The 13,757-nt window shown below is 44.3% G+C and overlaps 1 protein-coding gene across 1 annotated transcript in view; it reads right to left on the bottom strand.

Annotated features, from left to right (window-relative positions):
* Positions 1-13,757, bottom strand: part of LOC134436084 (DNA topoisomerase 2-beta-like) — a 61,652-nt gene that overhangs the window by 32,510 nt on the left and 15,385 nt on the right. Inside the window, exons 7-13 of the mRNA XM_063185110.1 lie at positions 12,576-12,788; positions 7,997-8,170; positions 6,319-6,420; positions 5,749-5,886; positions 5,337-5,475; positions 4,470-4,627; positions 2,265-2,513 (exon numbers count right to left, since the gene is read on the bottom strand). Of these exons, the coding sequence (XP_063041180.1) occupies positions 2,265-2,513; positions 4,470-4,627; positions 5,337-5,475; positions 5,749-5,886; positions 6,319-6,420; positions 7,997-8,170; positions 12,576-12,788 (1,173 nt within the window). The remainder of the gene's footprint in view (positions 1-2,264; positions 2,514-4,469; positions 4,628-5,336; positions 5,476-5,748; positions 5,887-6,318; positions 6,421-7,996; positions 8,171-12,575; positions 12,789-13,757) is intronic.

Below are 13,757 nucleotides of genomic sequence, written 5' to 3'. Positions count from 1 at the left end.
AAATTACAGAATACCGGGGAGACCGGAACCCGGGGGTTTTGGGGTTTTTGGGGTTGTTTTGTTGTTCGGGTGGGTGTGTTTTTGGGTTGGGGTTTTGTTGTTTCGCAGGTTTACAGGACAAAAACTTGAGTTTTGGGAAAAGTGGGTTTTTAGTGTATGCCTTACTGAGTACATTCATTAAATCACGTTTGTGTTGTTGTGGTGGGTGTGTTTGGTTTGTTGTTGTGTGGGGTTTTTTTTTTTTGGGTGTGTAATACTTTGAAGGGCAATAATTCTTCAAAGGGGTTTTGGTTTTCTGGTGTTTGTCGTACCTTATTTTGCAACTGGGTGATGAATCCCGGGGTTTTTTGTGTGTGGTTTTGGGGGTTGTTTTTTTAAATGGGGGTTGACTCACTTTAAAAAGGGGGTGTCTGGGAGTGTGTTTTTTAAAAAGTTTTGGGAAGAATAAAAATTTTTTAAAAAGCCGTAGGCCGGAAAACCCCAACAACCAACCAACACAACACAAAAACCCAACCCCAAAAAAATTCCAAACGTAAGGCGCAATTTCTGGAGGACAAACGTTTACCCTGTTTTATATTTTTAAGCCGGCAATAGACAGTTTACGGGAAGGAGGAAATGAAGTGGGGCCGTGGTCATTTTAACTACGGGGTTGGACCGGGGGTGGGGTTAAAGGCCGGAAAACCCCTTGGTTCCCTTGGGGCACCTAACCCCACTCTCCCCGCCGCCCCCCCGGGCACCCCTGTTTCCCTAGTGTCCTTCATTTCCAGTCGAAGGGAAAAAAAAAGAACCCCGCCAAATTGGCTTTAATGGCCCTTGAAATGCAGGCCCGGTTAGGCGGAGCCAAAACCAATAATCGTTGATCACCTTCTGAAATTTACTTGCCCTTAACCGGACGTAGGGAATGCAAATGAAAAACATTTAACACTTTAGTTTTTAAAATTGCGGGTTTTTGGCTTGGGTGGGGGTAAATGGAAAGCAAATGTTTAAAAACGTGGAAAATTTTGGGGTCGGACGCCCTGACTGTGTGTTTTGCTGTATAGGTAGGATCTGTTGTGTGTGGTGTGTGTGGGTTTGGGTGTGTGTGTGGTGTTGTGTGTGTGTGTGTGTTTGTCCTGTCCATGATTCGATGTGTCCGTATCGAGTGAGCGTGGGTTTGTTTTTTTTGGGTTTTTTGTGTGTTTTGGTTTGGTTTGTTGATGCCAAATTTTTCGGCTCAGCCCTTTCCGAGATATGAGCAATTCTAATGGGGGCAGCGTTTGTTTACATTTTTAAAAAATGAAACGTAGGCCAACTCCAAATATTTTCCCAAAAGGTACTGCTGTTTGCTAGTTGTCTGCTGATGTTTTATAACCTTTTGGATGTTTTTGGGAATAAATAAAAATGTTTTTATGAAATGTAAACAAAGAGCTGCCCCCATTACAATGACCAGGATCTCGGAGACGGCTGAAGAAGAAATAAAAAAAATCTCAGACACTGACAAGTCCAGGGTAGTGTGAGCATTACAACTGCATGTTGAAATTGACCAAACTGTCCCTTTAACCCAAGTGTCATTTATTTTAAAACCATCTGTGAAAAACGACCGGCAGATTTGACACCACCGAAATCAAAACAGCCTCCATTTTTCAATATCCCAGTACTGCTTGTGACGCACGTGACGTCATGGCGTTGAAAGCTCTCCCATTGGTTAACGCTTCGCGGTGCCGCTACATTTTTCAGCCAAGCTCAACTTTCTCGCCTCGCTCGCCCACCGCCCGCCACCCTCGATTCCCTACGTCTCCACCTCTCGCCTCGCTGCCGCGTCCCACTGGAAAATAATGGAACTCCTCGCTTCTACCGCTTTGGAAGCGCAAATGTAAATCGCCGTTAGGGATGTCAACAATGAACCCATTAATCCACTTTAGTCGATTAAAAACATTCATTGCAATTATTTGCCAACTTGACTGCCAAGAGACCCAGGTGAAATGGAAATGACAAAGTGTGTGTGAAGAACAGTGGAAACATTTGTGTGTGTGTGTGTGTGTGTGTGTGTGTGTGTGTGTGTGTACCTGATCGGTGATGATCATATGGCCGTATCGTAGTGAGCGTAGGGATTCGGGGTCCTCGTAGCTGTGTGTGTGTGTGTGTGTACCTGATCGGTCATGATCATGATGTGTCCGTATCGTAGTGAGCGTAGGGACTCGTAGCTGTGTGTGTGTGTGTGTGTGTGTGTGTGTGTGTGTGTACCTGATCGGTCATGATCATGATGTGTCCGTATCGTAGTGAGCGTAGGGATTCGGGGTCCTCGTAGCTGTGTGTGTGTGTGTGTGTGTGTGTGTGTGTGTGTGTGTGTGTGTGTGTGTGTGTGTGTGTGTGTGTGTGTGTGTGTGTGTGTGTGTGTGTGTGTGTACCTGATCGGTCATGATCATGATGTGTCCGTATCGTAGTGAGCGTAGGGACTCTGGGTCTTCGTAACTCTTCTTGTACTGCAGGCCCAGGATCTTGATGATGTTGTTGATCTCCGCATTCTCCATGATCTGCAGAAACAATTTATTTATGGATTTAATTATTTTATTTTAATTATTACTATATCTTAAACAGCAAAATGTATTTGGATTTATTTATTTCATTTTATTTTTATTTTACTTAATTATTACTATATTTTAAACACATTTCTCCACTCTTAATGACGTTGACTAGTAAACTGTCATACACATACAGTTGAGGACGATATTATTAGCCCCCCTCCTGAAATTAGACATATCTCTTCATTGATCATTGAGAATGATCATTATTAATAAATGTGTGTTATTCTGGAAACAAATACACCATGGAGATAGTATCCAATAAGTTAAATTTGGACTTTTCCATTTTCACAATGAGTTTAAACAAAAAAGTGGAAAAATGGCAAGGACAAAATTATTAGCCCCCTTATCATTAATAGTCAATACAGTGCCATTTATGAACAAAAATTGACACCAGGCACTTTGATTAGTTGTTAACTATGTTGGCACATGTCCTACCGGGGATTTTGGCCCATTTTTTTCATCGCAAATAGTTAAGCTGGTCCAAATGGCATGGATGTTGAGGATGGACATTCATTTTCAGCACTCTTCAAATGCTATCTAAAGGATTGAGGTCTGAACCACTCCATGACCATGGTTTTAGTATCCTTGAAGAACATTTGAACTATTTTGGATGCAAGTTTTGGGTTATTATCTTATTGAAATATCCAGTGAAGATCTTAGCTCCCTCTATGAGCATCTTTTTGCAAGGTCACTTTCCACATTCTATCATAATTTTCAGTTTTTATGGTGCCATACACCCAAACAAGGTTTCCTGTGGCTGAGGCTGCCACAGAATGATGCATCCACCACCATGTTTAATTGTGGAAACCATCTTATAACGATTCAAGGCCTATCCCTTTCTTCACCTGACAGAAGCAGAATTCATGCATCAAAGCAGGTGCAATTGAATATCATCAGATGAAAGCAGAGATGTTCAAAACTCATTTTTGACTTTCAAATGTTCACAGGCAAAACTCAATAGCACTCTGATATGCACTGCCTTTAGTAAAGGGGTTCTTCTGTGATGATGGCCCCAAAGCCCAATATGATGACAAGCCCTAACAACTGTCTTTCTTGGTGGGGGAAAAAACTCCAGGTGAGGCCAGGTCAATAACAATCATCTAGGCAGGTGTCCAATGCTTCTTTGGTCTAATGAGGCCAAGCAGTTTCCACAGTTACACACAGTGGTGGGGCATCAAGTTTAGTCTGTTATTCAGCCTCAGACACAGGGAGTCTGGGTCTGAATCTGGATTGCTGGGTCTTCCAACAACATTGTAATCCAAAGCATACATTTAGATTAGTTCAGAGGTTCTTCAAGGACACTAAAACCATGATATTGGAATCACCCGCTCATAGTCCAGTCCTCAATCCCACTGAGAGTCTGTGGTTAATGTCTATGCTCAGCATCCATGCGATTTGGACCAGCTAGAACACTTTGCAGTGAAGAAAGGGGCCAAAATCCCTAGTGGGGCATGTGCCAACCTAGGTAGCAACTTATCAGAGCCTGTTGTCAGTTTTGGTTCATAAATGGCGCCATATTGACTGTTAATGATCAGGGGGCTAATAATTTTGTCCTTGCCATTTTTGCCCTTTTTTGTTTAAACTCATCGTAACAATAGAAAAATCCAAATTCAACTCATTGAACATTATCTCCATCAGTGTATTTGTTTACAGAATAACAGAAACGGTTAATAATGGTCATTCTTACTGAGAAATCAAGAGAAATGTCTAATTTCAGGAGGGGGGCTAATAATATCGTCCTCAACTGTACTTATAATGCGTCCAACCTCTCTCTCCCTCTCGCACACAGATACACAATTTAAGGCAATGCTTTTGCTAACCAACCGCAGGCATTCACACACATACACACACACACACACACACACATGCGCGCGCGCGCGCACACACACAGTAAGTAGAGCTCACCTGTTTGTGTGTGGCTTCGCGCACGTTGAGGATCTTTCCCCTGAGAGGGAAGACTCCGTAGCGGTCGCGACCTATGACCCCCAGCCCGGCCACCGCCAGCGTCTTGGCCGAGTCTCCCTCCGTCAGGATCAGAGTGCAGTCCGACGAGTGCTTACCACCTGCACACAGCACACACAGACGCACAGCGTAATATAAATATATTACCACACACACACACACAGTAAGGGAAATATATTATTATTATTATTATGGTGCGCACAAATCCACTGCTCTTGTGTAGTCTGTTGAAGCTCAATATGCGCTTCAAACGTGGACCCAATGAAGGTAAAAAGGGTTCTTGGGTTTACAACAAACCGATCTCCTGGGATGATTGGAGAGCCAAAAGTATTTTGCTGTAATCGGTCATAACCCCCCCCCCCCCCAAAAAAACAGGGCCTGCGCGAGACCACACAGAGTGCAGATGTGTGACCGCATGGTTTACCTGAAGAAGGCTGGATGACCGAAACGTTTGTTGGTGGGAACCCTGGTAAAGCTACATTCACACCCGTTGCTGCTAGCTACTAGCTTCTCGCTCGCTCGCCTACTCGCCACTCTCTCATGAACGTTCGCTAAACGTTCCCACAACTTTAAAGGAGTATGCCACTATTTTGGGGCTTAATACAGTTAAAATCGTTGGCTGGGTTTTGTTAAGGTGGTAAAGTGTCTTATTCTTCATGTTAAGCGTTGTCTTGCTTTAAGACAAGTTAAAAGAGGGAGCATGTCGCTAAGCTAGTGAAAGTCAATGGATCCATGTAGCATGTAGCATAGGTAGCGCCTGATGTACACAGGCCATAACTAGCAGTGAACGAGGCGCACATACACACACACCTGCGTCGTTGGCGTCATCCAGTTTGGGGATGCCCTTGATCTTGCTGTGTTTGACGGAGGAGCACTTCTTATTCAGCTGCGTCTGGGCCTTAAACTTCACCCAGTTCAGGATGCTCTCCACGATACCACAGTTGGTGGCCTGCAGGGAGAACACACACACACACACACACATACACACACACACACACACACACACACAGAGACACACACACAGTCACACACACACACCGAGCGTATGAACTTCTCTGAGAGTTGGCACTTGGAGCATGCAAACGTAATACTGTGTACGTGTGTGTGTGTGTGTGTGTGTGTGTGTGTGTGTGTGTGTGTGTGTGTGTGTGTGTGTGTGTGTGTGTGTGTGTGTGTGTGTGTGTGTGTGTGTGTGTGTGTGTGTGTGTGTGTGTGTGGTTACCGAGCGTATGAACTTCTCTGAGAGCTGGCATTTGGATCCGAAGCTCTTGGTCTGAAGCGTCATGTTCTCCTTGGTCTGCGAGTCAAACGTCGGGTTCTCGATCAGCGCGTTCACAAACACCCAGACATGGTTCTTCACCTGCAGGCATAGCACACACGCACGCACGCACGCACGCACGCACACACGCACACACACACAGGCACACACACGGACACACACACACACACACACACACACACACACACACAAGAAATAAAGTACACAACACCACACACACATATTACATAAGTTCTAAGCAATTATTTTTGACAGACACATGACTTAGTTTTGACAGTTTACTTTGATACTTATTTATGAAGTTTAATTGTAGTTTCATAAGAAGATCACATGAAGCCAGAGTTTGATCTAGGCCTTTTAACTTTAGTAAGGAGTTGGTTGTGTGTGTCTGTGGCTGTGTGTGTGTGTGTGTGTGTGTGTGTGTGTGTGTGTGTGTGTGTGTGTGTGTGTGTGTGTGTGTGTGTGTGTGTGTGTGTGTGTGTGTGTGTGTGTGTGTGTGTGTGTGTTCCTTACCTGGAAGGGTTTCACGTTGACTCCAGCCTTGTTCTTCTTCTTGACCACCTCAATCAGTTTTGAGACAATCTGGTCCACGACATAGTCCACATGCCTCCCACCCTGCACACACACACACACACACACACACACACACACACACACACACACACACACACACACACACACACACACACACACACACACACACACACACACACACACACACACACACACACACACACACACACATTACAGGTTATATGCGCACATAAAAATACGCACACATGTACAGATACAAATACAAATACACATTGAAATAAACAATAGCTGTTCATGAACTCTTGCCAAAAATGGCTTGGTGTGTGTGTGTGTGTGTGTCTGTCTGTGTGTCTGTGCGCACACTTCAGAGAGAGATGTAAGAAATTAAACCGTCTGGTAGTTTCAAGACTCAAATCTCCCTCCATCATCTTCTGAGCATGTGCGTGTCCAGTGGCATGAATCGGTGGCCCGCCATATAATCAGATGTTAATGCATTTTTATAATTCATTTCTACCCCTCTGGGCAAAATAGGAACCTCAGCCTGAAACTTCACAGACTTCAAAGAGCTTCTCTTCTCCTGTCTACTCCCTCTTTTATGTCTAATTGCAATTCAGAACTTCGCTGCTTCTTGTGAGTGTCCATGATGGCTTATCATGAAGTACAGCTCTTCCTCATAACTTTTGACTGAATTGTAATATTCTGTTTCGGTTTCGGTCTTCGGCCAAGTGATCAATTACTATTCGGTTTCGGTTTCGGCCTCAAATTTTCATTTCGGTGCACCTCTGCTGATCATGCCCTTGCTATGGGGTGTAAATGATAATCGATAATAGGGCTGCACAATTAATGGTAAATAATCGAAAACCGTGATATAATGGTGATATCAAAATCGTGATTTCAATCGGGATTTACTCGTGGCAATAGGGACCTACCTTCGAGAACCTCCTTGAAGCCAGAACATACTGGCAGGCTGGTGTTTCTGGCCAGAAATCTGTTCACCTAAGTTTCATGCTATTGCCTTTTACATGATTATTACAAATCATTTTATTTTTCGCATCCCGTATATAATTCATTCTTGGTTATATTTTATTTTGTTACCATTTTTTTTTTTTAAATCAGAACAAATAATCGTGATTAATAATCGTGATTATGATTTTGGCCCAAATAATCGTGATAATGATTTTTTCCATAATCGCGCAGTCAATATGTATTGATGAATCGATCCTCCTGCCAACGATGGAATCGAATCGTGCGGCATCGTGGTGCATCGTGGGCCATCGTTGTTGCGCCACCCTGACGTGAGCTACTGCCGAAATGTCACTGACACGCAACCCCCTCCCCACACACACACACAGACAAACAGACACACACACAAACAGACACACAGACACACAGACACACACACACACACACACACACACAAACAGACACACACACACACACACACACACACACACACACACACACACACACACATACACACACAAAAAGACACACACAGACACAAACAGACACACACACACACACACACACACACACACACACACACACCAGCTCGTTTAATGTACCTTTGTGGTGGCGATGCTGTTGACACGTAACCCCCTCCCCACACACACACACAAACAGACAGACACACACACACACACAGCAGCTGGTTTACCTTTGTGGTGGCGATGCTGTTGACGAAGCTGATCTGCTGGAAGCCCTTCTCGCTGAGCGTCAGACACACCTCCCAGCGCTCGTTAACCGTCTCGTTGACCACCTTCAGGGCCACGCCCATCTCGTCCAGCTTGTCCTTGCAGTACAGGTCCACGTAGCTGCGGAAACCGGTCACCTGCAGGAGAGGAGAACAGAGAGGATGAAGTATGGAAGTGTGTGTGTGTATGTGTGTGTGTGTGTGTGTGTGTGTGTGTGTGTGTGTGTGTGTGTGTGTGTGTGTGTGTGTGTGTGTGTGTGTGTGTAGGTTGCATGCAATGCATTATTTTACAGTCCAGTGCCACATATTCCAAATGAACTGGTTTTACCCGTCCGTCCCATTCAACCAGGTTATCTCTCAAACTGTTTCAATCTTGTGGTCAGTATGTCCAATGCGCAATGGGGCACCTAAGTCACGCCCTCTACTTCCTGGTTCATGGGGCAGAACGTTGCAAAAAATTGAATGGAAGTGAATGAGGCGAGTCTTGGTGGATGTGTGTTGCATTGGTGGAGGTCAAAGGTTTCGACTCATTTCAAGCCCAGTAATTATTTTTTGACTCCCTCTGCCCCATGAACCAGGAAGTAGAGGGCGTGACTTAGGTGCCCCATGGTAAGGGCTTTTTAAAAAAAATATATAATGATATACAGTAGTGTTTATCAAAGTGGGTGGTTCATCCCTCCAGGGGGCGTTGACAAGGATACAGCTGAGAGGGGGTGGTGCTTAGTTGCCATCCGGGGGCATTAGTGCATTTCATTTTTCAATACTAATGGGGGGCGTTGTCAGGTTTATGATGAGGTCAAGGGGGCATTGGGAGGCTTGTGATGAGGCCAAGGGGGCGTTTGTTCAAAAAAGGTTGAGAACCACTGCTATACAGCATAAATAAAAGGCTTTTTTCTCAGTTTCAGTGTAGGTGTACTTAATGCACTTTCCCTTTGTAGGGCAGTATACTGATGCCATAATGTTATAATATAAGTAGGGCTGGGACTCGATTAAATGTTTTAATCGAATTAATCTACAGGCTTTGGAATTTATTAATCGCATTTTAATCGCATTTAAATATCTGACAAAGTTGAAAAAGTTTGGGAACCACTTCACTCGTATGCGGTGGAGTGTGTAGGTTGTAGTTCCTCCGCCTTTATCAGTTGCAACTTGAAGTGTTGCCAGGTTGGCCTGTTTCCAGCCCAATTGGGCTGCTTAGGATGGCCGTGTGCGGGTAAAAATGGCATTTAGCAGAAAAACCCGCCCAATTTTTTGCCATAGAAAAATGGCATTTAGCAGAAAAACCCGCCCAATTTTTTGCCATAGAAAAATGGCATTTAGCAGAAAAACCCGCCCAATTTTTTGCCATAGAAATCAATATAATTGGGTGGGATTTTGTGCTTCCAGGCGGGTTTTGAGCATTTTTTTGGGCTGGAAATCATCAGACTCATCTGGCAACCCTGGCAACTTGCAACCCTCCACGAGCCCCATCAGAGATGAGAGCGAACCTTAATCACACACTTTGATGAAGAAGATCACACAGCAAGATCACACAGCATTGGCCTGCTGAACTGAGTTCTACGCCAGCTGAGGTCACGACCCCATGACAACCCTCCACACGGCTGCCTACACAAGATAAGGACTCAACGCGGAGAGAGCGCCACTATTTGTGTGTGTATGTGTGTGTGTGTGTGTGTGTGTGTGTGTGTGTGTGTGTGTGTGTGTGTGTGTGTGTGTGTGTGTGCATGTACATGCACTCTGCAAACTATGCATATTTCAACAGTTTCCCCAACAGTTTCCTAGAGGGTGAGTGTGTGTGTGTGTGTGTGTGTGTGTGTGTGTGTGTGTGTGTGTGTGTGTGTGTGTGTGTGTGTGTGTGTGTGTGTGTGTGTGTGTGTGTGTGTGTGTGTGTGTGTGTGTGTGTGTGTGGTGTGCGTGTGTGTGTAAATAAGCTCATGTGTCCTATCTATACCACTGAGCACCAAATCCTACGAGACTGTGTGTGTGAGCATTTATTGACTGATCTGTAGATGTTTGTTTGCTTTTGTTTGTCAGTTTGTTTGAATGTGTGGGGGAAACATTAAGAAACATTATTTGTGATCTTTTTGCTTAACCCCTTAGCGGAGAGAATATGTTATAATCTTACTGTCACTAAAATGGTAATGGCTTTGTCTTAATCTGTTACTTGAGGCTCTCTGTACTGCCATAGCAATGTTGTTCAGATGTAATAGAGTCTTTTCAGCAAATAGTGAAAAGGCCCGCCGGCGACCCCGTCTGCAGTAAGAGGTTACGTAATTCATGAGTGCGCTATCTGAAATTAGAATTAAGTAGCCTATGTATGCATACATCTTCGTTCTCGCTGGAGAACGGGCTTCTCGTGATCGTCCGCGCGGCGAAGCGATCATGAAAGTGCTTAACGGGGTCGCTGGACCACTGCACTCGAGAAGTCGTAAAAAGTGCTTTACGGGGTCGCTGGACCACTGCACTTCGAGGAACATAAGTTAAAAGCGAATAGCAAATTTAGCGTGTTGGGCAAGGTCGCTGGCCATGGTGCTGAAATTACTGCCGAGCCCGAAACCTGATATAGATAAAAATCTGATGCGTGGGCTCGGGAGTATGGGGCTCCAACTGAGAGCTCGGACAATATCCGCGCCCGCGAAATATGTGCGAGGTCTGAGCGGACACCCCCTGGCCGGTTATTGGGAGAGCGAACGGAACCGAGGAGGCGCGAGGGCGGCTCCCGGATAAAACGGTCGAGAAGACTGAGACGGGGGGCGACAGGGGTGGATGGAGGGTGCGAGCGAGAAAGCGAGTTTCTGACTAGGAGCAGGTGAGTGGGGAATAAATACAGCGTTGATAATTGAAGGATGAGATTCAGGTGGATAGGTAGGCGTGCCTGTACTAGCGCGCAAGGAACTGGACAAATGACAGACGAGCAGGAAATACAGAGCAGGTGTTAATTTAGACCTGTCAAATTTCATTACGCTTCTCCCGAACTTTCGTTTCGAAAACGGAACGACATCAAAAATGGAAAAGAAAGAAAGAACGAAATGTCTGCGTACCGGGAGCTTCTTGCCATTGAACACACACACACACACACACACACACACACACACACACACACACACACACACACACACACACACACACACACACACACACACACACACACACACACACACACACACACACACACACACACACACACACACACTTGTAAAAGAGTAATAACCAAACCACGACTGGGAGGCAAACACAGAGGAGTGGGAATCAACGTCTACTGTGTGAGTTTTGTGTGTTTTAATGCCTTCTGGTCTTTGGAGGAGAAACTTCCAGGACCGATGCGACTGTGCTGTGTCTGCTGTGTTAAAATAGTATTTCTTGCCCATTTATAAACATTTGTAAACATTTTGTTGATAATTAGTGCATTATTGTGTTTATAAAGGTATTTATTCTAAAGTGTTACCAGAAAGAAAAAAAGATGTCCCCCAAAACAATATTTTTTCTCGGTTTTAGGCCACACCAATTTAATTTGTTGGTTCTCGGATTTTTTCAGGAAAAAGTTGAAGCGAGAGGGCGAAAAAAAAAAAAAAAAAAATTAGTCGTGTGGTTATACCACCTGTATATCAGCCTCACATGGACCTCCAAAGGAAGGTGCAAGACAGGCAAACACCTGGACATGGAGAAGGACAGTGTAGAAGGGAATTAAGGCAGCCAAATAGACCAGGCACAAAATTAGCTCACAGGGCAATTATTATATTAATCTGGTTTGAATAAACTGAGATGATTCAACAGTTGAATAGTTGTTGTTTTTCTTTTTTAAAACTGCTATCCCACTCCACTAATTCCACTAAGAGCAATACTGTATTTCACCGCTGCTACTGCTAACCCACAGGGGCTTCAACTTGCCATTGCATGTTTGTCTGTAAATGTTTGAATGTAACACGTTTCCTGATTCGCTAGTCGTAATCGGCATGTTGAAAGGAGTGGTTTTATTGGTTCTCTACGTCACATGACCTCCAACTACTAAAGAGACACCTCCCCTTCATGAAAACATGAAGTCTTCGTTTTTTTTAGCGATTTCATTTTTTGGGGTATTGAAACTGATTTTTTTTTTTTTTCCATTTTGTTACAAAATACAAGAGGCGAATCCGAGAACCAACAAATTATATTGGTGTGGCCTTAACACTTAATATGTTGTCTTTTCACTATTCTCCATCTAATGAATAGGTTGAATGTTTTGAAAATTATAGCATTTTGATTTCATTAGCTGTTTACCAAACGTTCCAACTTCACCGGAGTTGGGGTTTGTAATTGTAACGAAATTCAAGCATTTTCAAGAAATTGAACAGTGGGAACCCTGTCTATTACTTGAGGCTCTCTATACTGCCATAACAATGTTGCTATGATGTAGTTGAGTATGATGTTGTAGTTGAGTATTTTCAGCAAATAGTGAAAAGGCCCGCCGGCGACCCCATCTGCAGTAAGAGGCTACTTAACAAAGTGGAAAAGAAAGAAAGAAAGAAAGAAAGAAAGAAAGAAAGAAAGAAATGTTTTTGCGTACCGGGAGCTTCTTGCCGTTGAACATGACCTTGACCCCTCGGCAGGACCCGGCGATGTCGTAGGCGCGCCGCGTCATGAGAGCTACCATGTCCCTGTCCAGCTTTTCCATCTTGAACTTGGACAGGTCCGGCTGGAATGTCACGCACGTGAAGTCGTCGCCGTCGAAATACTTGATCTTGGGGTCCGCTGTCTTGGTCATGTTGTTCTGCCAGGTCTGCAAAAGAGCCAACGCTCGTCACAATATTCTTAAAGGGACACTATGTGAGATTTGTAGTTGTTTATTTCCAGAATTCATGCTGCCCATTCACTAATGTTACCTTTTACTAGTATTCATTATGACTGGAAAAATTGCACTTTTCATACATGAAAAGGGGGATCTTCTAAAATAGCCATTTTTAGCAGCAAAAAAGACGGTATTTGGACCATACTAGAAAATATTTGTTTATTACTTAGTAAACGTTCATGTAAAGATCAAATTTGACAATAGGCAGCCCAGTTTCAATGAGCAGCATAGTTGCAGTTAGCCTGGTTCACACCAGACGGTGTATGTGTAGCTTCGGCGCCCCCTGGCGGAGCAGAGCTACACACACTACTGTCTGGTACACAGCCATAGAGCACGCTCCGTCTCCAACCAGAAAATAGGCTGAGAATTTATTGCTTCAAAATCAACGGTAACTCACATTGAGGAGTCACAAGACATATTAGAGACTATATTGACTCTTTAAAGATTAACAGGAAGGTTTTTGAAGGAATTTGTTGGTGAGGAGGCCATGCCAAAGCAATAAATTCTCAGCCTATTTTCTGGTTGGAGACGGAGCGTGCTCTATGGCTGTGTACCAGACGGTAGTGTGTGTAGCTCTGCGCCGCCAGGGGGCGCCGAAGCTACACACACAACGTCTGGTGTGAACCAGGCTAAGTTGCAGTACCTTTTTTGACCATTTCCTGCACAGTGTCCCTTTAACTAGAAGTGCAAACCTCGGCCAAGGCCATGAGGTCACTGATACCATCTTTTTTCAGAAAGTGCACTCAACTCCCAACTGTTTCTTACAAGGTCTTCGGGTGCGAGCAAACAGCAAAGTTCATATTTAGTTGAAAAGCAGCACTCTCGGGTGTAATTCTTGCCGTTTTAATCTACTGGGTTAGCATAAGAGACAGAAGTTTCGGCCTAAGCCTTCTTTAGCGT

The sequence above is a fragment of the Engraulis encrasicolus genome, chromosome 20, assembly GCF_034702125.1.
Source record: "Engraulis encrasicolus isolate BLACKSEA-1 chromosome 20, IST_EnEncr_1.0, whole genome shotgun sequence".
NCBI classification, from domain to species: Eukaryota; Metazoa; Chordata; class Actinopteri; order Clupeiformes; family Engraulidae; genus Engraulis; species Engraulis encrasicolus.
The sequence above is the reverse complement of the archived record's forward strand: the minus strand, read 5'-3'. Positions and strand labels throughout refer to the sequence as shown.